A 26,141-nucleotide genomic window follows, 5' to 3' on the forward strand; every position below is an offset into this window, starting at 1 on the left:
GAGCCTTCTTCATCACTCTGCGTGGGAGGACCATTTTAGATTGTCAGTGATGTGTACGCTGAGGAACTTGAAGCTTTTCACGTTCATCAACATCAACGGGCCCGAGGTGGAGGAGGCATGCTCCCTCTGCGGTCTCCTGAAGTCCACGATCAGCTCCAACATTTTGTTGACGTTGAGGGAGAAATTACTTTCCTGGCGTCACTCCGCCAGGGCCCTTCCGTCTCTGCAGGCTGTCTCGTCCTTGTTGGTAATCAGGCCTACCAATGTTGTGTCGTCTGTAAACTTCATAATTGAGTTGGAGACATACGTGGCCCGCAGTCATGGTACAGTAGGGGACTGAGCACGCTCCCTTGTGGGGGCCCCTGTGTTGAGGGTCAGCGTAGTGGAAGTGTTGTTTCCTACCTTCACCACCTGGGGGGTAGCCCATCAGGACATCCAGGACCCAGGGCTCCGAGCTTAATGATGAGCTTGGAGGGTACTATGGTGTTGAAGGTTGAGCTGTAGTCAATGAACAGCATTCTTACATAGGTATTCCTCTTGTCCAGATGGGATAGGGCAGTTTGCAGTGCGATGACGATTGCATCATCTGTGGACGTATTAGGGCATCCTAGGCCTATGTTGTTGTATAGGTGGAGTTATGGGCAATTTTCATATATTAACTTTTATTCCTCTGAGCACACGTGGAAGTGCATAAAAATCGTTTTCATTTCTGTATCAAACCGTTTAGAAAAGGTTTATCACAACTTCACCCATTATTTATAGAAAACCCATTTGCATTCAATGTATAGTTCAACATGAATAACATATTGCTACAGTTCCGTCAAGTTGCAACATCATGGTTATTATACACATGGGTTCATGCTTCCGATAGGGAGATGCCTATTCTATCCCAGGCCTAAAACCTTTCCCTATGAAGAGATGAGCAGCCTTCAGTGAGACTGATGGAGACAGGCTGTGCTGTGCTTGCCTACAATATGCGTATGCAGGGCCTGTTGTTTATAATGTGAATAAGACTCCTGCTCTTATTGATTCTGTCCAGGAGATGACTCCTCTGGGTTTATTTGATGTTTATGCAGGAGTATGAGGATGCTTGCTAAATGGAAAAGAGACAACAAATCGATATCCAAGGTGAGGGGAGGGGGATACGATCCTGTGAGCTCTGGGTTTGTTGTTGTGTTTTTCTCTCTTTCCTTTGATGCACTCTATAGGCCAACCGAGTGGGACGGTGAGATATTTCTCCTCAGATGTATTTCCACTGCACGAGTACATCATACTCCTGCTGAGTTTGGTATAATTGTAGACAGTAGACCTTTGTTCATACAGCATCTCTGTGTTTCTTTCAGTAACACAGGAGATAGGCCTACAAATCACTTCAGAGGCCGTGTTCCAAGCGGTGTTAAACTACTCTCCTCTATTCTCATCACAAATCCGATAGAGAGTAGCCAGACATGGGGGGGACAATCCACTGTCCAAGTAAATAACTCTAAGTAGCACTACTTCTCATCAACTCTATTTCCTCCTCAAGGGGTGTTCAATTCCACAATGAGGATTAGACACGAATGAGATATAGTGAAGGTAATTGCTCATCAGAATGAGCTAGATAAGATGGCTAGACTCACAGTAGTATAATCAGTTTGGTTTCATCAAACACCCAGCTGCATAAATCAATGGATCACTCAGACACACTCATCACCATCACACCATTCATAAGGATATCACCATTCACCCTCAAGGTCACAAACACAGACACACAAACACACAACTGTTTTGACAGTTTGTTGCTGAACATTCAATAGTTTGTAACTAAACATTCAACAGTCTTCTTTATAAAGAAGTGCATTGGAGATATTGTGCCCACTGTGACTATTAAAACCTCCCTTAACCAGAAACCGTGGATAGATCGCGCCTGAACGCCTGAACCCCCACATTCAACCATGGAAAGATGACTGGGAATATGGCCAAATATAAACGGTGTAGTTATTCCCTCCGCAAGGCAATCAAACAAGTGAAATGTCGGTATAGGGACAAAGTGGAGACGCAATTCAATGGCTCAGTATGTGGCAGGGTCTACAGGCAATTACGGACTACAAAAAGAAAACCAGCCACATCCCATATCAAATCAAATCAAATCAAATTTATTTATATAGCCCTTCGTACATCAGCTGATATCTCAAAGTGCTGTACAGAAACCCAGCCTAAAACCCCAAACAGCAAGCAATGCAGGTGTAGAAGCACGGTGGCTAGGAAAAACTCCCTAGAAAAGCCAAAACCTAGGAAGAAACCTAGAGAGGAACCAGGCTATGTGGGGTGGCCAGTCCTCTTCTGGCTGTGCCGGGTAGAGATTATAACAGAACATGGCCAAGATGTTCAAATGTTCATAAATGACCAGCATGGTCGAATAATAATAAGGCAGAACAGTTGAAACTGGAGCAGCAGCACGGCCAGGTGGACTGGGGACAGCAAGGAGTCATCATGTCAAGTAGTCCTGGGGCATGGTCCTAGGGCTCAGGTCAGTTGAAACTGGAGCAGCAGCACGGCCAGGCCATACACTGACGTCTTGCTTCCAGACAAACTAAACACCTTTGAGAATGATACAGTGCCACCGATGTGGCCCGCTACCAAGGACTGCATGCCCCCCTCCTCCTTCTTTGTGGCCAACGTAAGACATTTAAACGTGTTAACCCTCACAAGGCTGCTGGCCTAGACGGCATCCCTAGCCGCGTCCTCAGAGCATGCGCAGACCAGCTGGCTGGTGGGTTTACGGGCATATTCAATCGCTCCCTATCCCAGTATGCTGTCCCCATATGCTTCAAGATGGCCACCATTGTTCCTGTGCCTAAGAAGGCAAAGACAACTGAACTAAATGACTATCGTACCCGTAGCACTCACTTCTGTCATCATGAAGTGCTTTTAGAGACTAGTTAAGGATCATATAACCTCCACATTACCTGCCACCCTAGACCCACTTCAGTTTGCATACCGCCCAAACAGGTCCACAGACAATGCAATCGCCATCACATTACACACTACTCTATCCCATCTGGACAAGACTACAGCTCAGCATTCAACACCATTCAACTGAGTACAGCTCAGCATTCAACAACCTCTCACTCAATGTCAACAAAACAAAGGAGATGATCGTATCCACATCGATGGGACAGTAGTGGAGAAGGTGGACAGTTAAGTTCCTCTGCGAACACATTACGGACAAACTGAAATGGTCCACCCACACAGACATTGTGGTGAAGAAGGCGCAACAGCGCTTCTTCAACCTCAGGAGGCTGAAGAAATTTGACTTGTCACCGAAAACACTCAGACTTTTACAGATGCACATTTGAGAGCATCCTGTCAGCTACATACAATTGACATGTACTTACTCTGAGTGTACAAAACATTAGGAACACCTACTCTTTCCATGGCATAGACTGACCAGATGAATCCAGGTGAAAGCTATGATCCCTTACTGATGTAACTTGTTAAAATCCACGTCAATCAGTGTAGATGAAGGCGAGGAAACAGGTTAAAGAATGATTTTTAAGCCTTGAGACTTGGATTGTGTACGTGTGCCGTTCAGAAGGTGAATGGGCAAGACAAACATTTTGAGTGCCTTTGAATGGGGTGTGGTAGTAGGTGCCAAGTGCACCAGTTTGAGTGTGTCAAGAACTGCAGCGCTGTTGGATTTTCACACTCAACAGTTTCCAGTGTGTATCCAGAGCGGTCCACCACCGAAAGGACATCCTGCCAGCTTGACACAACTGTGCGAAGCATTGGAGTCAACATGGGCCAGCTTCCCTGTGGAACGCTTTCGACATCTTGCAGAGTCCATGCCCTGACAAACTGAGGCTGTTCGGAGGGGAAAAGGGGGTGCAATTCAATATTAAGAAGATGTTCCTAATGTTTTATACACTCAGTTTACATCTGCAATGTCAGAAATATAGTAATGTTTTAACAGTTTATTGTTTTTGTAGTAAAACACTTACAAACCATTTTCTTTCCTCTCACAGTAGGTAACTGTAATGCAACCCACTTCACCAACATTCAATATTCAACTTAATCCTCAAGGTTAACGCAACATTTTGCCATGTTTGACAGTTTGGTAGCTAAACATTCAACAGTTGGTTTCTCAAAGTGTGACATGAACACCTCATCACCAATATGCAATTAGCAGATAATCACATCTTCAAGGGCAAAAATATACTACATGTATTAATAAAAAGTATTGACAGTTCTCTAAAGCATTCAACTGTTGTCAACACACACTCTCAGTGCATCTAATTTAAACCACATCACAAACATACTGTTGACAGGTATCACTACATGGCTCTTGGAATAAATTAACTCATAAGACTACATCCTTGATGTGGCTAATTCAATTAAAATAAATGCAGTCCTAATGACAGCAGTGAGTACTGTTACATGCACACAGTAAAACAATTATTGTGGATAGTCAGATTAATATAATAGTTTAAAACGTTTACATGCTTTGCAAGAACAACAAGTTCCCTAATAATCCTGTTTACATGGACACATCTGAAGTCTGGTTACCTTACTAATGTCACATACACTGGATAGATGCAGTGAAATGTGTTGTTTTACCAGGTCAGCCACGGTAGTACTGCACCCCCAGAGCAAATTAGGGTTAAATGCCTTGCTCAAGAACACATTGACAGACTTTTCACCTTAACAGAGAATGTATTCAAACCAGCAACCTTTCAGTTACTGGCCACACGCTCTAACTGCTAGGCTACCAGGGACTGAAGTAAATGCAGAATATCGCCAATCAAAATGAAAAATGTTCCACCAAAGTGACCACGTTATTTTTGCGAAGCCTATGTGATTCTGAGTTTGGACATATAAAGTCTGTATATGGGGCGGCAGGTGGCCTAGTGGTAAGAGCATTGTGCCAGTAACAGAAATGTTGCCACAGTAGATCGAATCCCCGAGCTGACAAGGTAAAAATCGTTCTGCCCCTGAACAAGGCAGTTAACCCACTGTTCCTAGGCCGTCGCTGTAAATAAGAATTTCTCTTAACTGGCTTGCCTAGTTAAAGGTTAAATAAAAATATATATTATATTGAAAACTATTTCTAAAATGCATACTTTCAGTTTTTCCGAACTCACTTCACTCGCGCATAACGTGGAGGCTTGTGCTACTGGTGCTGGCACATTCCAGATCAAATACACAGCTGGAATACCGATTAAGCTGTTTACGTGTCCTAATAATTTCAAAGATTGCTTAGAAAAGCAGGTGTTTAAATAGATTTTTTTTATCTTACACCGATTAAGGTTAGCAGAGTAGTGTTTACATGATTATTGCCATACCCGGCCTACTGCCACAATCAGTTTAATATATAATTACCAATGTGCATGTAAACATACTCAGTGAGACTCAAAACCTGGTACGAATTTGAGATCATATCAGAGCTACACCACATCAAATAGCAGCACTTTCGCCTCCCAAATAGCAGCACTTCAGCTGCTCAGATTTATGTTGATAGCAGAGGAGGAAAATACCAGTGGATGGAGCAGGGAGCAGCACTCTGGACAAAGTGCAATCAGTCAGTCTGTCCTCCCTCGTTGTACGGTTGTCATGGTGACAGAGCAGGTGAAACACTGAGGGGTGCAGATGATCGGCCATTGTGTTCTAAAACTCTCATGGACTGAACTTCCATTTGGTGTGCTGTGTGGTGGGCGTTGTTGGCGTGTTCATCGTCGGAGGTAATTAATGCACTTGGCCTTCATACACACACTTCAAACAAGCACACACACCGATACGCACACTGGTAACACAGTAATCCTCCTGTCCTCTTAGCCTGTTCCATACAACAGATAAGATGTGTCAGCTGTTGACTGACGTGTTAGGTCAGGGACCATACAAACCCTGGAAATATGACAGCTATACCACTTAAAGCTAGAACCCTTAGTCACTAATCCATTTTTGGACTTATAAATGAATGATATATACCCATTGATTCTTGAAAAATATAACTTATAAATGCCTTATAAATCAGAACCCAAAATATAAGCTTTTTTAAAGCCAATATTTGTAAACAACGTAAATGTAATTTAAACACTGCCTCGAACACCACAATTTCTATGTCATCAACTGTTAGTCCTTGCATCCATAACTCTGTCTGTGAACTTGAGAGTAGTTACATTTCTCCAAAACAGAGGCGGGATGCCTGCTTTGTTATTGTTTCAACTGCGGATTATAGCTTTAAATCCCTTCATGTGAGGTATTGTTCCAACAGGTGTCTTGCTGGAAAAAATGCCACATGCTCATATCATCACTCGCATGGGGTAACATTTTATGTGAATTAACTTGCGATGTAGCATCATGTTGAAGTCTGATGTTAGCGCCATTATCAAGCAAAGATCTAAAAAAACAAAATATTTATTTTGAAATGGAAATAAGCCCCCTTTATTTTATATTGATTTACATTTATATAAAAGTACTTACATTTAATACATTTCTTCAAAATACAAGCAGCCAAACATACAAATAAAATACAAAATTATAAAATGTGTTATATCTATCGTCTTTCCCTTTCTGAAAGTAACAGAAAGTATTTTTATAATTCTCTAAAGTCACATTGTAGCCGTAAAGTTGTGTTAAATCCTTTTCCGTGTTTAAATCCTTATGCCGTAACGTAGATACAGATACTTTTTTGGAACAAGAGACCTAAAAAAATATGGACGTCTATATCTGTGACTATTCTCAGAACATTCATGTTGAGCTTCAATCATCTCTGTGATCCAAACAGAACTGCGTAGATGGAGTACACATTTCAGACACCTCAGTAAAATATCTTCCATTTGAAGCAGAGCAAATATATGTTTGAAATTATTACATGAACGTGATGCTATAACACTGTAGAATACTGAATTAGATGGTCAACGGAAAAGGACTATCTTAAAACTAACCTGTGTATTCATCATGGCTGAAACAAATGATACAAACACAAAGACAGAAAACAAGCTTCACTACTCAGGTATGAAGCCATGAAATGATAACATGTTATTGCGAAGATAAACAGCTTTTGTTCCGAGAAAAGTAATGACAGTGGAAACCATAGCAATCATAACTTGACCAACCTCGAACTACTATTGTTTTTAAAAGATGAGATATTTGTTCAGAAAAGAAAAATTGAGACCTGCGTTAGTACTGTATACTGCACCAGAATAACAATTTGTTGGTTCCACTTTAACAAGAGAGAGACATGTACAGGTACAGAAATAAGTATTGTATCGATCTTAACGTTTCTTTACAACAGAAGAGTTCCGGTGTTAATAAGGTATTTTGTAAATCAGCAGCTTTACTTCAGTGTCTTACAGTATATACTATATAGTGCTGTATAACAATTGTTCGAGAAACATAAAGCAAACAACAGAAACTAAACAAATTGAAATAAAAGTGTTCAGCACACAAATGAGGAGGTAATGCTGATGCTAAAAACCAACAAACCTAACCATGAGGACCGGAGCCTGATAGGAAATAGAAAATTCTTATTTTCCTCTTGTTTTTATACATTTGTACACTGTCTTATAAAAGGAGTAGAAAGTGTAAAGTCAGGCTATGCGGCAGTTTCGCGAATTGTCCCCTCTAGTTTCTTTGGGAGTAGCTCTCTCCTCTCGTCTATATTGATGACCGGTTTCCGACAGTTCTGTCCGTCAAGGTAGATCTTTGCATACACTGGGTTGGAGTAGTTCATGGGCTGCATTAAGGGAGTAAAAATGCTGTTATATATATGACAAAGACACATCAGCACAGCTGTCAACAATGCATAAGAAAATACCCTATGTAATTTGGTGCCCCGAATGAAGATGCCCTTAAACATCAGTGCTTTGTTTTCTCTTGATACAGAGGCAACACACAACTTTTTTATGTTAAAGTTAATCAAGAAGGGTAAAGATAAACGTATCAGCTAAAAGTTATTGCAAGGTAGCAGGAAAGAAAGAAGATAGCTCATGCACATTAGTCAAAGATACGGTATTAAACATGCATGTTTACTCCTTATATAATCTCAGCAAAAAAGAAATGTCTCTTTTTCAGGACCCTGTCTTTCAAAGATAATACGTAAAAATCCAAATAACTTCACAGACCTTCATTGTAAAGGGTTTAAACACTGTTTTCCATACTTGTTCAACAAACCATAAACAATTACTGAACATGCATCTGTGGAACGGTCGTTAAGACACTAACAGCTTACAGATGGTAGGCAATTGAGGTCACAGTTATGAAAACTTAGGACACTAAAGAGGCCTTTCAACTGATTGAAAAACACCAAAGGAAAGATGCCCAGGGTCCCTGCTCATTTGCGTGAACGTGACTTAGGCATGCTGCAAGGAGGAATGAGGACTGCAGATGTGGCCAGGGCAATAAATTGCAATGTCTGTACTGTGAGACGCCTAAGACAGTGCTACAGGGAGACAGGACTGACAGCTGATCGTCCTCACAGTGGCAGACCACATGTAACAACACCTGCACAGGATGGGTACATCCAATCATCACACACGCGGGACAGGTACAGGATGGCCACAACAACTGCCTGAGTTACAACAGGAATGCACAATCCCTCCATCAGTGCTCAGTCTGTCCGCAATAGGCTGAGAGAAGCTGGACTGAGGGCTTATAGGCCTGTTGTAAGGAAGGTCCTCACCAGACATCACCCGCAACAACGTCACCTATGGGGACAAACCCACTGTCGCTGTCATGGTCTGGGGCGGTGTGTTACAACATCGTCGGACTGTGCTTGTTGTCATTGTAGGCAATCTCAACACTATGCGTTACAGGGAAGACATCCTCCTCCCTCATGTGGTACCCTTCCTGCAGGCTCATCCTGACATGACCCTCCAGCATGACAATGCCACCAGTCTTACTGCTCGTTCTGTGCATGATTTCCTGCAAGACGGGAATGTCAGTGTTCTGCCACGGCCAGCGAAGAGCCCAGATCTCAATTCCATTGAGCATGTCTGGAACCTGTTGGATCGGAGGGTGAGAGCTAGGGCCATTTCCCTCAGAAATGTCCAGGAACTTGCAGGTGCCTAGGTGGAAGTGTGGGGTAACATCTCACAGCAAGAACTGGCAAATCTGGTGCAGTCCATGAGGAGGAGATGCACTGCAGTACTTAATGCAGCTGGTGGCCACACCAGATACTGACCGTTACTTTTGATTTTGACCCCCCCTTTGTTCATGGATGCATTATTCCATTTCTGTTTGTCACATGTCTGTGGAACTTGTTCAGGTCTCAGTTGTTGAATCTTGTTAGGTTCATACAAATATTTACACGTGTTAAGCTGGCTGAAAATAAACACAGTTGACAGTGAGATGACGTTTCTTTTTTGCTGAGTTTACATATCAAATTAGCAAGACTGAGCTTTTCCAATGGGATGTTAGTTCCCAAATCGGCGGTAGCATATATTCCGAAGTCTCTTTTACTAGTGCAACAATACTTTCCCTTAAAGTATTAAATACTTCAAGATGAATTGAATCATACCTAAATCACTAAAATGCACTACAACTGCCTGCAGGCTTCCTGCAAAAAGGAGATTTACTAATGTTCTCACATCTTTTCCTTTTTTTCTCCCCAATTTCGTGGTATCCAATTGGTAGTTACAGTATTGTCCCATCGCTGCAACTCCCGTACAGACCCGGGAGAGGTAAAGGTCGAGAGCCGTGCATCCTCCGAAACACAACCCAGCCAAGCTGCACTGCTTCTTGACACAATGCCCGCTTAACCCTGAAGCCAGCCGCACCCATGTGTCAGAGGAAACAACGTACACCTAGCGATCGTGTCAGCGTGCATTGCAGCCAGCCCACCACAGAAGTAAGCTAGAGCGCGATGGGACAAGAACATCCCTGCCGGCCAAACCCTCCCCTAACCCAGACGACACTGGGTCAATTGCGCGCCACCCATGGGTCTCCCGGTCACGGCTGGCTGCGACAGAACCTGGACTCGAACCAGGATCTCTAGTGGCACAGCTAGCACTGCAGTGCAGTGCCTTAGACCACTGCGCCACTCGGGAGGCACATCTGTTCCTTTTATAGTGAATGGCAAGACATTATGGCTCCCTCTGTATGAGATGGTGATGGTTCTCAACTGGTTTTGCCTTGACACCCAAATTGAACCAGGTTGTTTCAGTAGCGATCCAATATTTCTGTTGTTGTTGCCATAATGCAATCTGGAGAACTATTTTTAATGCAATAGTGATAGTAAATGTAACAATTATATGACAAGGGAACAACAGTCCCACCTTTTTCATTGTCAATAATTTCAATTTGCCCATATTCCTGACACACCAGTTGAGAATCGCTGGTCTAAACTAAAGGGAAGGATGGGAGAATTCACCTGTCCAGGTATCACCTCCTTGGGCACAGTATGTATGCCCAGGGTGCGAGGGTCACTGGACTTCACACACCAGCCCTGCAACACACAAGTTCTGCCGTGTTCACCATGCCACAAGGCCAAGCTGTTGTCAACCAACAAACGCTGTGTATATGAATAAAATCCAACTGAAAATCCATGATATATCAACATCAGTGAGGAACTAAAAATTATGTGATGACTAGAAAATGAGATCATCGATTGTCAATCCATTTTTGGTTTTGGAACTTGCAAAAACCATTGCAACTTTCACCTACAGCATCCACTGATAGAGGAGTGAGCTAGATGTGATTCAGTCTGCCTCTACCTTTCTAATGAAAAGGGATCCAGGTGGGACTGACAATAGCAGATGTCAAAGTTGGCATGGCGAGAACTAAACGCATTAAGCTTGAAGTGGTAGCAGGCAAGTTAGCTAACAAGATAGATCAGTAAAGCTGTTATGATTTATTTGATATTCATAGTGTTAGTGCAGTGCTGAGACCTAAGAAGAAAGTGAATCAACAGCAGATAAAATGTTCACTTGGTACAGAGCACCTTAATAATGTTTCTCTCCACATACCTGAGGTTTATGCTCCATCTGCCAATATAACTACACATCTATTTTAAAACAAACCGTGGATAGACAGTCTGGTATGCCACAAGAGGAGCTTCTTAAGCCTCATTTTGCTATCACACTACTGATTACATGACTAGGATACCAAAAATGGATAGATACCAAAAATGCATACTGATGTATTAACAGATGAGACTACAATGTTATGTCTCTGTAAATTATATTATCCCAATGAAATATTGAAACATGAACAACAGTTTTCCTCAGCAATCCACACTTACAATATTCTACTAATCTGAGTGTTTTTGCATTCACACAACATGTTATTACACGCAAAATTAATGGCTGATTTTGTACATAGTCTGACAATACAAACCTTATGAGGGTCCAGTGTAAAGTTTGGTCGCAGAAGGCTGCCAGCATCTGCATGGTTGTCGTGGTCGACCTCATACATGTTGTAGGAAGGGTTTCCTATCTCCACGTTTATCCCTCCATTCGTCATGGGCTGCCTAGTCACCCGCTTCCCCCTGGGAGAAGGAGGACAACCAGAACTCATTATCAGGAGATAATATATGGTATGTTGTACCTGAGATCACCAACCACACCACAATTGAAATTGAATTGAATACTTAATTGTCCTATATGGAAATCTGTCTGGCAACAATACAGGCATTCCTGGCATACACATAAAAACCAAATTACAAGACATTCAACACATATCACAGGACATAACAGCCAACATGGTTACTTATTAGGCTTAACCTATTGTACCTCTGCCTTCGTTTACAGATGAAAATGCCTGCCACCACTGTTGTGATCAAGATCACCAGCAGGACCAGAGGCACGATGATGGCTATGCTCCCTGAAACAGAGAAAAGATAAAGGATGGAATTGCATTAAAATGTAGGCTTACTGTTACTGTTACCACAAGTAGGGATGCACGATATATCGGTAAGCATATCGGAATCAGACGATATTAGCTAAAAATTCCAACATTGGCATCAGCCCGTTGTCTAGTTTAATGCCAATGTCCAAAACCGATGTCAAAGCTGATGTGCATACCTATATAACGTAGGTAGATGACGGAATGACGCCACGAAAAATACAGCGCTACATGTGCAACACAGCATTCCTAACCTGGCCCACAAAGTCTGCTGTGTGGATCTATCCTGAAGTTTCAAAGGAAGATAACAAAAAGGCCATATGCAACGTTTGTGCTGCTATTATTTCCTGAGGAGAGGAGAAAGTGAAATCTTTCAATACCAAAAACCTAATTACTAATTTGAAAGTGCATCGCCCCCAGACGTTCAGCGACTACCTAGAACAAAAGCAGAAAAAAACTAAGCGCACACTTCCAACAACTAAACAAGTTCAAGTCGAGCAGTCATTTGAAAGAGTATTTCAGCGAGACAACTCAAAGGCAAAATCCATTAACGCCAAGATAATGGAATTCATTGCCCTTGACAGTCAACCATTCTCTGACGTGGATGATGTTGGCGTTCGCCGACTGGTCGAGCACCTCGAGCCACTGTACATACTACCAAGTAGGCGTTATTTTTCAGATGTTTCCCTACCAGAGTTACACAGTATTGCTGAAACGCACATCCATGAGCTACTTGCTACAGTAATAGCGTCACTGACATTTAGACCAGCGATGTCAGCCCCATGAGCATGCTGAGTCTGACAGCACAGTGGGTCGACGAGGATTTCCTACTGGAAAGCCGTATTGCTCAAGAATGTGCTGGTTCTCATACCGCTGCTGCCATTTCAATGGCATTTGAGATGATTGAAACATGAACACAATCCTAGCTCCATTCGGACAACTGACTCGAGAAATAAGCTTACCAACAGAGTCTGCGGCAGACGTGATACCCTCTGTCATGGCATTGAAACGCTTGCTCAACAAAACTGCCGACACAGACCGTGGTGTTAAAACTTGCAAAAGCACTCTACTTGAGGCTGTGAACAAGCGATTTGGTGGCATTCTCACTGAGCCTCTTTACTGTGTCGCCACCATGCTCGATGCTAGATACAAGGACCGCTACTTCGATGCAGACAAGAAACAGGGTTTATGTGAAATGTCACAGACACAGCTGGACAAGATGGAACCGGACACAGTGACAGTGCACGCCGAGGACAGACAGAGCTGTAACTTCACTGCTTGACATGTATGATGAAATCCTGGATGAGAATGAAACGACTGAACAATGAAACAGCACAGCAAGTAAGTGAAATAAATAGGTTTTGATTATGTTTTACTGGTAATGTGGACGTTATGTAAATGCCCAAAAAATAACTTTTCGGTCAGTGTGTGTGTGTGCGTGTGTGTGTTTCAACTATTTAACTGTACTAGAATTCTTAAAAGGCCGCTACAATTCTAAATATCAGTTAATAAGTATCAGGTTTTTTTGGCAAGGAAAATATCAGGTAAAGGCCAAAAATGTCATGTCGGTACATCCCTAATCCCAAGATATGTTTCCATTAAATTGTCCAGTGATTCTTTGTCGACATTTTGAAAGTTTGCATAGAAAATAAATGCGACAATTGCCTGCTGCGGTGTTCCATTTAACTAACTTGTGTCGATAAAAACAGTTGGACGTAATGACATCACACCTAGATAAAAATGAAGCGGTTACAGTGTTTCCATTACCCATTTAGGCAAAATGCGCATTAATAAAATTGCCGACAGCCTGTATGCCCTTCCACCTATCTGCTTCATGTCTCAGGGAGCTCGACAAAGCCAGCATGGCCAGAATGCAATAATTGACTTATTCTAATCATTTTCATGTGCCAACGTATCACCACGTTTCATGCTATGATGAATCTTGTACTCCTGTCGATAATTGGATGGTGAAACTTGCATCCAGCCAACCAGAAAAGCAAGGTGAAGCAATTCAGATATTATTGAAAGTTCAGGAAAAGGAGGACCGAGCACGCCCCCTTTCTCATTGACAGGACTATAGTGGAGCAGGTTGAGAGCATCAAGTTCCTTGGTGTCCACATCACCAACAAACTATCATGGTTAAGGCGATACAGAGGCTAGTGCGTACAGCTCAGTACATCACTGGGGCCAAGCTTCTTGCCATCCAGGACCTCTATACCAGGCTGTGTCAGTGGAAGGCCCTAAGAATTGCCAAAGACTCCAGTCACTCTTTCATAGACTGTTCTCTCTGCTACAACACAGCAAGAGGTACCGGAGTGCCAAGTCTAGGTCCAAAATGCAACTTAACAGCTTCTAACCCCAAGCCATAAGACTGCTGAAAAGCTCATCAAATGGCAACCCAGACTATTTGCATCGACGCCCCCTTTTTTTACGCGGCTGCTGTTCGCTGTATATTATCTATGCATAGTCATTTTACCCCTACTGTATATATTACCTCGACTAACCTGTACCCCGCACATATTAACTCGACTAACCTGTACCCCGGCACATTGACTCGGTACCGGTACCGGCTGTATATAGCCTCGTTATTGTTATTTTATTGTAACTTTTTTTTTTACTTTAGTTTATTTAGTAAATCATTTCTTAACTCTTTATTTTCTTAAAACTGCATTGTTGATTAGGGCTTGTAAGTAAGCATTTCACGGTAAGGTCTACTACACCTGTACTACACCTGTATTCACACCTGTGACAAATAAAATTTGATTTGAAGTCAGGACAATCTGTGTCCTGCAAAGATTTTTTTTTTGTAGTTGAAAAAAATGTATTTTGAAAGCAGTAGGGCATTTAGAATGAAATGTGGAGTTGAGCTGTATAGCAGGGATACTGTATATAATGACGAGATGGTCTCGTCTCCACCCAAAAATGGTAGTTGTTCCATTGTTGGGAAGGCAAGCGGTCTGCAATTGTTGCAACCCTTATTACTAGCCTGTTCAACCTATCTTTCGTATCGCCTGAGGTCCCCAAAGATTGGAAAGCTGCCGCGGTCATCCCCCTCTTCAAAGGGGGAGACACTCTAGACAAAAACTGTTACAGACCTTTATCTATTCTACCCTGCCTTTCTAAGGTCTTCAAAAGCCAAGTTAACAAACAGATCACCGATCATTTCGAATCCCACCGTACTTTCTCCTCTATGCAATCTGGTTTCTGGTCATGGGTGCACCTCAGCCATGCTCAAGGTCCTAAACAAGATCAAAACCGCCATCAATAAAAGACAATACTGTACAGCCGTATTCATCGACCTGGCCAAGGCTTTAGACTCTGTCAATCACCACATTCTTATCAGCAGACTCAACAGCCTTGGATTCTCAAATGACTGCCTCGCCTGGTTGACCAACTACTTCTCAGACAGAGATCAGTGTGTCAAATCGGAGGGCCTGTTGTCTGGACCTCTGGCAGTCTCTAGGGGGGTGCGACAGGGTTTGATATTTGGGCCGACTCTTTTCTCTGTATACATCAATGATGTCGCTCTTGCTGCTGGTGATTCTCTGATCCACCTCTACGCAGACAACACAATTCTGTATACTTCTGGCCCTTCTTTGGACATTGTGTTAACTAACCTCCAGACAAGCTTCAATGCCATACAACTCTCCTTCCGTGGCCTCCAACTGCTCTTAAATGCAAGTAAAACTAAATGGATGCTCTTCAACCGATCGCTGCCCGCACCTGCTCACACGTCTAGCATCACTACTCTGGACAGTTCTGACTTGGACATCTACAAATACCTAGGTGTCTGGTTACTGATCCGTAACTTCGGCGATGTCATAATAGCCTCCAACACTCGACTCAGCAAATTGGATGCAGTCTATCACAGTGCCATCCGTTTTGTCACCAAAGCCCAATATACTATACACCACTGCAACCTGAATGCTCTCGTTGGCTGGCCCTCGCTTCATATTCGTCGCCAAACCCACTGGCTTTAGGTCATCTATGAGTCTTAGCTAGGTAAAGCCTCGCCTTAGCTCACTGGTCACCATAGCAGCACCCACCCGTAGCACGTGCTCCAGCAGGTATATTTCACTGGTCATCCCCAAAGCCAATTCCTACTTTGTCCTCCTTTCCTTCCAGTTCTCTGCTGCCAATAACTGGAACGAATTGCAAAAATCACTGAAGCTGGAGACTCATATCTCCCTCACAAACTTTAAGCATCAGCTGTCAGAGCAGCTTACAGATCATTGCACCTGTACATAGCCCACCTGTAAAAAGCCCATCCAACTACCACATCCCCATATTGTAATATTTTTTTTGCTCCTTTGCACCCCAGTATCTCACTGCTTTGCTTTATATTGGCTAGATCACAGTTGTAAATGACAACTTGTTCTCAACTGGCCTACCTGGATAAATAAAGGTGAAAATTAAAAAAAATAAAATCTGTCTGCTTATTGGTCTGCTTATCGGTGTATTTCCGCTTGGACAGATTTTGATGGGAGTGGACCATCTCACTTAGCCTCTTGCTCTCAGTTTATAGTTAGGCACACGTGTTGACAATCCACCTAACGATAGCCATCCTCTGGTTAGTCTTTTGGTTATTTATGACACTGGGTCAGTAATGTGACTCCTGAACTCACTTCCACTGGTGTTGTCCGATCTGCTGCTTTTTGGGGCGGGCCTTTCACACTGTGTCCCTGCCCAATTGGCTGAGCACCTGGAACAGACCAATCAGAGATGAGAAAATCAACCATAGTCCTCAGCGCTCTCTACCTTAATCCCCACATAGAAAGATCACTATAGGAACAAAGGAGACAATAAACCATGGATAAAAATATTACAGATTTAGTCCAGTAGATTAGATACAAAGAACACAGAAGACATCTACATTTAGTGAGGAGTAGATAACATACTGATTAACATGATAAATATTCAGCAAAAAACTATGAGAAAACAAGGAGTCATCTGGTTTGCTGTTTGGATGGTATCCAATGGGAGTGATGAATGACCCTAGTTAAAGGAGATGATTTCCAATTTGACATGATTGACGCTGATGTGTCTGTAAAGCATGAGTGATCTGACGGCTGCAACTGGATGGTGACGGAAGGTATGAAATTATACTAAATTACATGCACTCCATGAATCAGGAATAAGAATGAGAATAGCATCACACACATACAAACAATGAATCATTCCCCCATAGAAAGAATGTCACAGCATGGACAATCCTGAATTTTAAAGGGAAAAAGATCAAATACAATGTTGTTAGGGGAAATACTAGGTAAAATGGTTTGTTATCTAATCTACAACACAACCATTGACATGCTGTTGAATGTACTTATTTCACAACTAAATACTATGCAACTCAATGTTAAAGGTCCACATTTTCTTGTCTCCAAATTCACATTGCAAAATTAGTCATCATACATGCAGGTCATAACAGGTCCCCTATATTCACATGTCACGTCACATCATCACTTTAATGTTACTCGAAGGGCATGTCAGCTCGGGCTGAATGAGATGTGGATGGTTAGCAGTGAGTTAAAGAGGGAGTAGGTACTGTATTATAGTGGGAAAAGTGTTATATAGACCATCACACTGGCTGAAATGGAACTGAATGACGAGAGGGCGGGGTGGTGAGACCTCTGGAACAGCCACAGGAAGTGAGGAAGGGACCTACTTGCAGCGTGGTTTGTTAAGGGCAGTGATAGTGCACATCCCCTCATTCTGACAGAAGTAATCACATGGGTTGGCCAGCTCATCACAACGTTGGTTCTTGAACCCTGACGTGCAGCTGTAAAACAGTGTGGTGGTGTGATTTTGATAAAAATGACCAACCCTTCAGCATGGCAACAAACAAAATACGACAGATTTGTTCCAAAATATTTTAATAGATTCGTCCCTTGGTAAACTTTCATGTTTCTATCATTCATGCAAAAAATGTTTTACTAAAACTAAACGAGAAACGTTATGGTTAGCTAAACTAAAGACAACCACATCCATTGAGGCAAAAAATATGTTTTTTCAGTTTTTTCAATTCACACTATGCTTATTTACAGTATTTCTAAAAAATGAACAGAACATTTTTAATACAGAAAAATAAACAGAAATAAGCAAATGCAGATTATTTATGACCATGTTGATCTTGATAAACAGTCTGTGCCCTGTGAATTCATCAAAACGATTATTAAGCCCACTTTATGTTTATATACACTGATTATATTTACTTGCGATACACATTGATGACTTTTGAAAATCCCTTAGACCTTTAAGACAGTTATCTGAAAATTACCATCTCAATGAGGATTCTTCTGCCTGTGGAGTTTCTTGGGTGGCTTGGATAAGATATTAATTTACTCTGTTATAGTTTAAGGTCAAACATTATGATTTCTTGACACAGACGTATCCATCATCTAACCTAATCTCTATGCCTCGCAGCCAATGAATAAACCACATTATCAAGATCTGTTAACCTCGTGGAAAATGAGATGGGATCATTTGCATAGAAATTGATTCTATCCCTTGAATCTTGCCAGTCATGGCCACAAATTTCATTTTAACTACAATGGACAATGGGGGCAGTAAAATAGATCGTTCAAGCAACAAGGTTTCCCTTTTCAGAGGGATTTCCAATCATCTCCGTGGGGAGGTCTTTAACATTGAACCACACCTGATTATAACAGAGCTGAAATTAATCTTTGTGGATCACCAGAACTGCAGAGTATCCATTCTCTTGGATGATTCCCACAGGTCTCTGGAGCCAACCTATTGTCCTCTACCAATCATTGCCACGGAGTTTCTGCTGCTCATTACTTGTATAACCCACTCCTTATCATTGAAGATCAAAATAGTGTATACGCTTTCTCCTGAAGCCTACCACAGAGTGGAGACACAATTACAAATGAACAGTGTGATACGTTCTGAACAGTAACGTTTCAGTAGTTTAAGTTTGTGGTTACTTTCTGTAGCTGTACCCCATGCAGAGCTTCCTTTCTTCTACACTGCCATAGAGGGTTAGCTTTTTAAAGATCTATACCCACATCAAAGCCCCTCATGTAGAGGCAGGTGTGACTCATTATCTTATTGAGCCATATCATCCTGTCTCTTGCTGTGACATGGCCTGCACCCACTGGTGTCAAACACTCTCTCTACTTAGGATCTTAGCCCTGTAAAAAAATAAAGAAAACTCCCCTACTCCACCACCACCTTCAAAAATCAATAATTTGAATAAAAGCCCAAGGAGATGTGGTTCCACTTCAGGCCGCACTGTTTGGCATAACTGAATGGCAATGAAGATTAAAGTAAGAATAGAGAAGACTTTCCTAGGCTATTGTTATTCCAGGCTATTGCTAGTAGGTAGTTACTGTACTTACTGACAGAAGGGCAGATTGGTGTCAGGGTCCAGGTGACAGGTACCTCCGTTGTAACAGTAGCCGTCACATAGCTGACAGCTGGGTGCCATCCTGCCATTAGTACAGCTGAAGGAAAACAGTGGAAAGCTGCTGTCACGGAGTGGCCCACAATTTCTGTCTTTTCTTTCATTGTTTGAGTTTGCAAGACTACTGATTGATAACCTATTTTCTGTATAAACGGTATTGAAAAATGTGAAGCTGTGGAATGTTAATGCATTATAACCATAGAAAATACAATACATGGAAGACTTTCAACTACAGTACATCAAGTATGAGCTCTAAGGAGTTAATTAACCCAACATAGAATATAAAGTAATGTTGTGAGATGCTAACAACTTACTTGCAGACCACATCTCCTGTGTCATCGTTGACGAGGCAAGGTGCTCCATGGCACCTCAGGCACTTGTCCACCTCACACTTGTTGCCCTCGTATTTGGCTGGACACACGCACTCTACATGGCCACTACTGGACAATGTACAGGCCTTGGAGTTTACACAGTAGTGGTGGCAGATGTCTGTCAGAGGAGAGAGAGACCAGAAAAAGAGATAGAGGAGAGAGAGGTGCATTTCATATTAAGGAAAGGGGAGCATAGTTTTAGTTGATTTGATAACATTTTTACAGGCCTTTAATGAGAATTAATTATCTGTATCAAATGGCATCTCGTTCATAGATGAAAACGTATCACCCCTTGGGCAAGTTACAGTAGAAACTCAGTAATGGCGTCAGTTGAAATTGTTTTCCCCACAATTTATAATGACAAAGCCAACATAAAGGAGGGAAATATTTTATCAGTGCAGCACAGAAACCCCCAAAGGTTGTTTAGAGTGGCATTTAGAATTACTCTCTCGCCCCCACATGGTATTTGTAGCTATGAAATGCCCTTTCTGGAATAAACCCCCCCAAAAACAATTCATTGTTTGATTTAGTATTTATTGTTGTCATTGGAACCTTAAATATGCAAAACTAAAAAGATATCAGATTTCTAGAGAGTGTGACTGAATATAAATGGTCAGCTATTGTTGTTTATTCATGTTCTTTAGTGATCTTGGGGAATGCTACAGGGTAGGTTGATACGGATTGTGTTAAGGTCAGATGCTGCCTACACACTGACACTGACTCAACTCCAGCCACTTTAATAATGGGAATTGATGGGAAATGTTGTAAATATATCACTAGCCACTTTAAACAATGCTACCTTATATAATGTTACTTACCCTACATTATTCATCTCATATGCATACGTATATACTGTACTCTATATCATCGACTGCATCCTTATGTAATACATGTATCACTAGCCACTTTAACTATGCCACTTTGTTTACATACTCATCTCATATGTATATACTGTACTCGATACCATCTACTGTATCTTGCCTATGCTGCTCTGTATCATCACTCATTCATATATCCTTATGTACATATTCCTTATCCCCTTACACTGTGTATAAGACAGTAGATTAGGAATTGTTAGTTAGATTACTTGTTGGTTATTACTGCATTGTCGGAACTAGAAGCACAAGCATTTCGCTACACTCGCATTAACATCTGCTAACCATGTGTATGTGACAAATAAAATTTGATTTGATTTGATGTTTATGTGTAGTTTGTTGCTATTGCTGGTGGATTGGCCTATGGTCGGAAATACATGACATGATTTTAAGCAGGGGCCTGTGGTCCTCGTAACAAATCAGTGGCTCTCAATGGGACTTGAAATATATATTTGGGACCAACCAAAAAATATATTTGACCTCAGGCACCCTCAAGGGACATTAGGCACCCCCAAGAGTCCATACGTAATTGGATTCCTTTACTCACGGTAAAGACAGCGGTCTCCAGTATACTCTGCCATGCAGCGGCACACCGGCTGGTTCCCTAGGCTGACATCACAGGTACCACCATTCAGACAGTAGTAATCACACACCCGCTTCTCACAGAACGGACCTGTAAACCCTACAGGGCACCGACATGTTGGCTTCCCTGGAGGGATGGACGGAGGAGAGGATTGAGAGTTTGGCTAACAATTCCGTTTACATTGTTTATTACAAAGATACTATAACTCAAGTGTTGAGGATGTGTGTGTTTGTTCCCAAAGTTGACTATCAAGTATCTGAAAAACCCAAGATAAAAGGTCCTTAATAACACAAGGTCCCTGGAGGTCAGAGAGAAATATTTCCAGTCCTTTAATTGATTACAGTGGGTGCCTCCAGCGAGACCTGTTCTCTTCCATCACCAAACTGGGGTTCTTGAGGAAAGACATTAACAATAAGCTCTCCAAAGCTCTGCTTCCATCGCTCATTTTGAACAATGCTCCCCAAGCCTGGGGATGTGTGCTCAACACAGCGAAACCTCTTACTTTATGAAAAAACTCTCAGTCTTCTAGCATGGATGAACAGCACACAGAATAGTCAGTGACTGTATGCCCAGCAGCGGAACAAATGTCCCATCACTTTGTTTCACTCCTCTCCGACTGCATTGGCCATAAATGAGGGTACCATTCGTCATACAATACAGATCATATAATACTGACTGGGCTGGTGAACCAAACAAGATTGAGAAACCCTGCCTCCAACTCTCCAACTCATTTAAAATCCTGCTGTGATACTCACTTCGTTTCAATCACATATTTGTCTCTTAAAAACAGAATGTTATTACATATCACTGACACATATCAGGCATCTGTCTAGCTCATTAGCCAAATGCTGCTGTCATAATACAAAGGCTGACAGCTTGAAGTCAATTGACTGAGGACACCAACATGTTCTCAACATATTATTCCCAAACTATCAAATTCCCCCTGGGCAGGATGACACATTTATTACGAGAAGAGATGAGAAAATATATGTTTTAAGGGCAAACATTTCACTTCCCAGACTAAACGATTCAAATCAAAAGTTGTAGGCCAGTCTCTGAATACCTTATCTACCCCCAGTAATGATAGGAGCATTAAAACTACTCTGACTGTTCAATTACAGTTTTTATGCATGTGTTAGCATTCAACACTCAGCTACTATATTTAGCACACTCTCTAAAATTGACTTTTATCATTTTCAAGGTTTACAAAACCATGAAGCGATTTCACATTTTCACGAATCTTCAAAAATAATTGTAACAGTCAGGAAAACCACAGCAATCCAAATGTATCTATCTCTATGGGTAATTGCTCTTGTGAGTCCACACAGTCCATCATTTCTAAGAGACTGATATGTTGTGAGTAATTGCCCTCTTGCATGCATTATGTAATCGATGGACTGGTTTTTAGCAGGGAGACGTGAAGTAAAACTCAAGTGCTCTGCACTATTTTAGTTTAACGATGTTAGTCAGTGGCAAACTAACAATGAGACAAATTGTCAAATGTGTGTATAAATACATGTAACGACGAAAGACAAAGCTGGAAAACAAAGTTTATTTTTGTCCTCTGAAGAGGGGAGAAGAACAGGCCAATGATAATAAATATATGAATAATAATAACAATAATATGAGACATGATCGGTTCAGTTATTAACACGTCTTGTCTCTATTATGCTTCATACTTATTCTACCTATATCAATCAATCAATGTTGTAAGACTGTTCGTAGCACAAGCGCCTTTAGATACTGACCAGTCACAACAACCCAGAGAGTTCTTAACGACTTAACTACTTTTGAGTAAAGACCTGTGGGCACATAACGCCTTATGTCAATCCTGCTCTGATCAATCCATACATTTTTATACCAATCAATATATGGATTTTAACAGCAGACTCACCCAGGGGTGAGCCCATGCAGGTGCCTCCGTTGAAGCAGTAGTCGGTGCAGTGGTTGACCTCACAGCGTTCTCCAGAGAAGTCAGGCCAGCAGTAGCAGCGCCAGTCCCCCTTCTCATTGGCCAGGCAACGCCCGCCGTTCTCACACGGTGGCCGGCACAGCTCGCCTACAATACAACACCAATGCACAGCATGTTCATTATGCTGAACTTGTGGACAGGTTTTCTGAAGTACCTTCTAAACTATGAATCATCATCAGTGTCATTTAGCTGGACCAGGAGAAAGAGCATGATACAGGACAAGCATGTCATCTTATGTTATTATTTCAAAACATGCACTTCCACATTCAAGTCTTATTTTGAAGTACACAAAATGCTGAGCGATTCAGAGAGATTTGACTTCATTCATTTGCATTGGCCATGTGCCATCTCAGCTGGATTGTCTACTGTAGCAGTTTTAGAGGTGATATTACGTTGGCAGGCAGTAAGTGAAGTTTAGGCAGGGGTCTTGAATATACCTGAGATGTTGACATCACTGCAGGAGCCGTTGATCAGTACCTTCCCTTCTGGACAAGTGCAGGTGGCACCCATTGGGTTCAGCAGACACATGAAGTCACAGTTCATTCTCAGGCATGGGTTGACCACTGCAACAAGACAAGAGGCAAACGGTAGCCGAAGCTTCAATACAACCGTCAAACAAAACACATTCATGTCTTTACTATTCTTCGATTAAACATTTTTAAAATTGTATATTTGACAACATAGAGAGGGAAGAGGCTAAACCTTATGAATTAGTTCATACTATCCACAAATGTATTGCTATTCAAAATCAACAAGAGACATGATCCACATTCCACTCAATGCCTAGTCCTAGAGGATTACTATGCCCTGTTAGCAAACACTACTTCGATATGCACAAAATCAGCAGTATGCTGCCATTTTGCTACAATAAGTCAATTGAAGTGTTTGGGTATTCAATGAAACAGAAAAAAAAAACAATTACACAGATTTGTTGTGTTCGGGTTACAGGAATCATTGTAAATCAAAGCAAGCGAAAGAAGAGGGTGTCCGTGTGTTTCGCTGAAGACTACAAACCAACACTCATGGTCTTTCTGTTCTGCAAGATGTGCAGTAAATGTAAAAGAGTAGGCTACATGGCTGGACTAATGAGTCTTTGGAGAACGGTTCAGCTGCCCTTTACTGAAGAAAACCCCAAGCCAAGACGAATATGTCCGACGCTCCATAAACATTAACAATACACATAAGTAAATAGCAACCAAGTAGAGAAGCAGAGAACGTGAAATATATTGGTCCTATCATGGGAAATGAGATGACTCTCATGTCCCACACTTGAGAAAATTAAAAACTAGCTCAAGACCACGATACGCTCTTCTATTCAGGAGTAAGACCCACATAACCATCTAGAATATCAATGCTACATTGTCGTCTTGTTTGTTACTGTAATATCATGTTTGTTACACTGGCATCTACACTAGAAGTCCGTTCAGCTGCTATTATCAATATCCACATTACTCAACCCTGATCATTTCCCTATATTACCCATGACCCTCATTAGCACGTGTATTCATTAAAATACCCACTGAAAATCAGTAGACTTGATTTATTTACCATCTTGCTGTTTGTATCGGTGGGAGATCATGACATTGGTCGTTTTCTCGAGACCCAAGTGGAGAAACTCCACAGGCTGTTTTCCATACTTGTGAACTTTGAAGACCTCGTGTTTTAGCCCAGTCCCGTAGATGTAGTCTTCAAATATGTCAATTCTGTATGGCTGGGATATTCCTGGAAACACAGCCGTGGAAACAGAATAAAGGCAGGGTGGAAAGAAGCATATGACCATGAACACTGTGTTGTAGTTTTAATGAGGGTTTGTAAATCCCAGGACAGTACTAGTAGTCAGTAGGAAACCTGATCTGTGTGTAGTACTATACTACACCGATTGTTTAACAGCTTGCAATAGCCACACACACGCACACACACAAACACTATTATTGTAGCAATCTTTTGATAAAATGTAGAGGAAATTAAACAAATGATCACATCAGTAGCTAGTATGTGCTTGGATAGTCAATCTTTGTTTTGTTCTCAGTGGTGGTGTTACCGTGTCTGTCCCTGATTGCCACCAGAGGGTCCGACCCATCCAATCTCACACTGCCTATCTCGGAGAGCTCAGGATCAGCCCAGTACAAACGTTGGTTAAAGTAATCGATGGCCAGACCTGGGGAGGATGAGAGGAAGAGATTTATTTTGCTTATGAATTGTGTAAAGATCAATATGGACGCCTTCATTCCAACAGCCCTCAGGTTCTAAACAGCGTTAGGCTGTGGATAGACTGCATAAATAGACAGTTATTTTATTTATCTCCGTAAGGTATCTCACTTTCTACGCATTTGTCAGAAAGTCATTAACGTTGAATCATACTACAGGACATATACAGTATACCAGTATATTTGTATTTTCTTTTGATGACAGTCTTTTGGTGTTATGCCCTACATTTCCCTTTTTATAAAATGATTTTCTATCATGTGTTTGACTGGATAAATGACCCAAGTTGTCATGGCGATTAAATGGGTGTGTGTTTTTCCACAGATGATAAATTCCCTCTACCTTGGCAGAGACAGTGCATGGGTCCCTTGCATTAAAGGAGGCCAAACCATCTTTTAAAAAGTAGATCAGCACTAAGTGTCTCCCCCAGGACCATCACAACAGGTTTGGTGTGTCAGACACATTCATTTACTTTTTTTCCATGGCCTTATTTTCAAACATATCTATCCTCTAGTCTACAACTAGCCTGGTCCCAGATCGGTTTGTACTGCCTTGCCAACTCCTATGTTCGTTGCCATTGCCAAGACTGCACAAACAGATCTGGGTCTAGGCTAGTCTACAACATCCCACCTCAATGAAAAGATAAGTATGGTCTTGCAGATTAATATGATAGTGTCCTGTAGATAGATACCTGTTGGTCTCCTGAGGTTCTTCTCCATGAGGATCCTACGCATGGACCCATCCATAGCCGACTCCTCAATATGAGAATGATCACCTATTACTGTCCAGTACATCATCCTGTAGAAGATACAAAGATAAGCATTTCCTGTTAGATGTCCATAACATAGTTTTTCTTAATTTTTACTATTCTCTAAATTGTAGAATAATAGTG

At 41.7% G+C, this 26,141-nt stretch overlaps 1 protein-coding gene across 1 annotated transcript in view; it reads right to left on the reverse strand.

Annotated features, from left to right (window-relative positions):
- Positions 1-6,378: 6,378 nt before the first annotated feature.
- The window catches only part of LOC135519548 (low-density lipoprotein receptor-related protein 1B-like), a 234,398-nt gene continuing 214,635 nt past the window's right edge, over positions 6,379-26,141 (reverse strand). Inside the window, exons 75-88 of the mRNA XM_064944782.1 lie at positions 25,941-26,047; positions 25,086-25,202; positions 24,593-24,766; positions 23,482-23,607; positions 22,967-23,131; positions 21,037-21,198; positions 19,558-19,732; positions 19,179-19,283; positions 17,486-17,599; positions 16,446-16,522; positions 11,709-11,799; positions 11,314-11,464; positions 10,349-10,423; positions 6,379-7,714 (exon numbers count right to left, since the gene is read on the reverse strand). Of these exons, the coding sequence (XP_064800854.1) occupies positions 7,574-7,714; positions 10,349-10,423; positions 11,314-11,464; positions 11,709-11,799; positions 16,446-16,522; positions 17,486-17,599; positions 19,179-19,283; positions 19,558-19,732; positions 21,037-21,198; positions 22,967-23,131; positions 23,482-23,607; positions 24,593-24,766; positions 25,086-25,202; positions 25,941-26,047 (1,780 nt within the window). The 3' untranslated portion in view covers positions 6,379-7,573. The remainder of the gene's footprint in view (positions 7,715-10,348; positions 10,424-11,313; positions 11,465-11,708; positions 11,800-16,445; positions 16,523-17,485; positions 17,600-19,178; positions 19,284-19,557; positions 19,733-21,036; positions 21,199-22,966; positions 23,132-23,481; positions 23,608-24,592; positions 24,767-25,085; positions 25,203-25,940; positions 26,048-26,141) is intronic.

The sequence above is a fragment of the Oncorhynchus masou genome, chromosome 29, assembly GCF_036934945.1.
Source record: "Oncorhynchus masou masou isolate Uvic2021 chromosome 29, UVic_Omas_1.1, whole genome shotgun sequence".
Taxonomy (NCBI): Eukaryota; Metazoa; Chordata; class Actinopteri; order Salmoniformes; family Salmonidae; genus Oncorhynchus; species Oncorhynchus masou.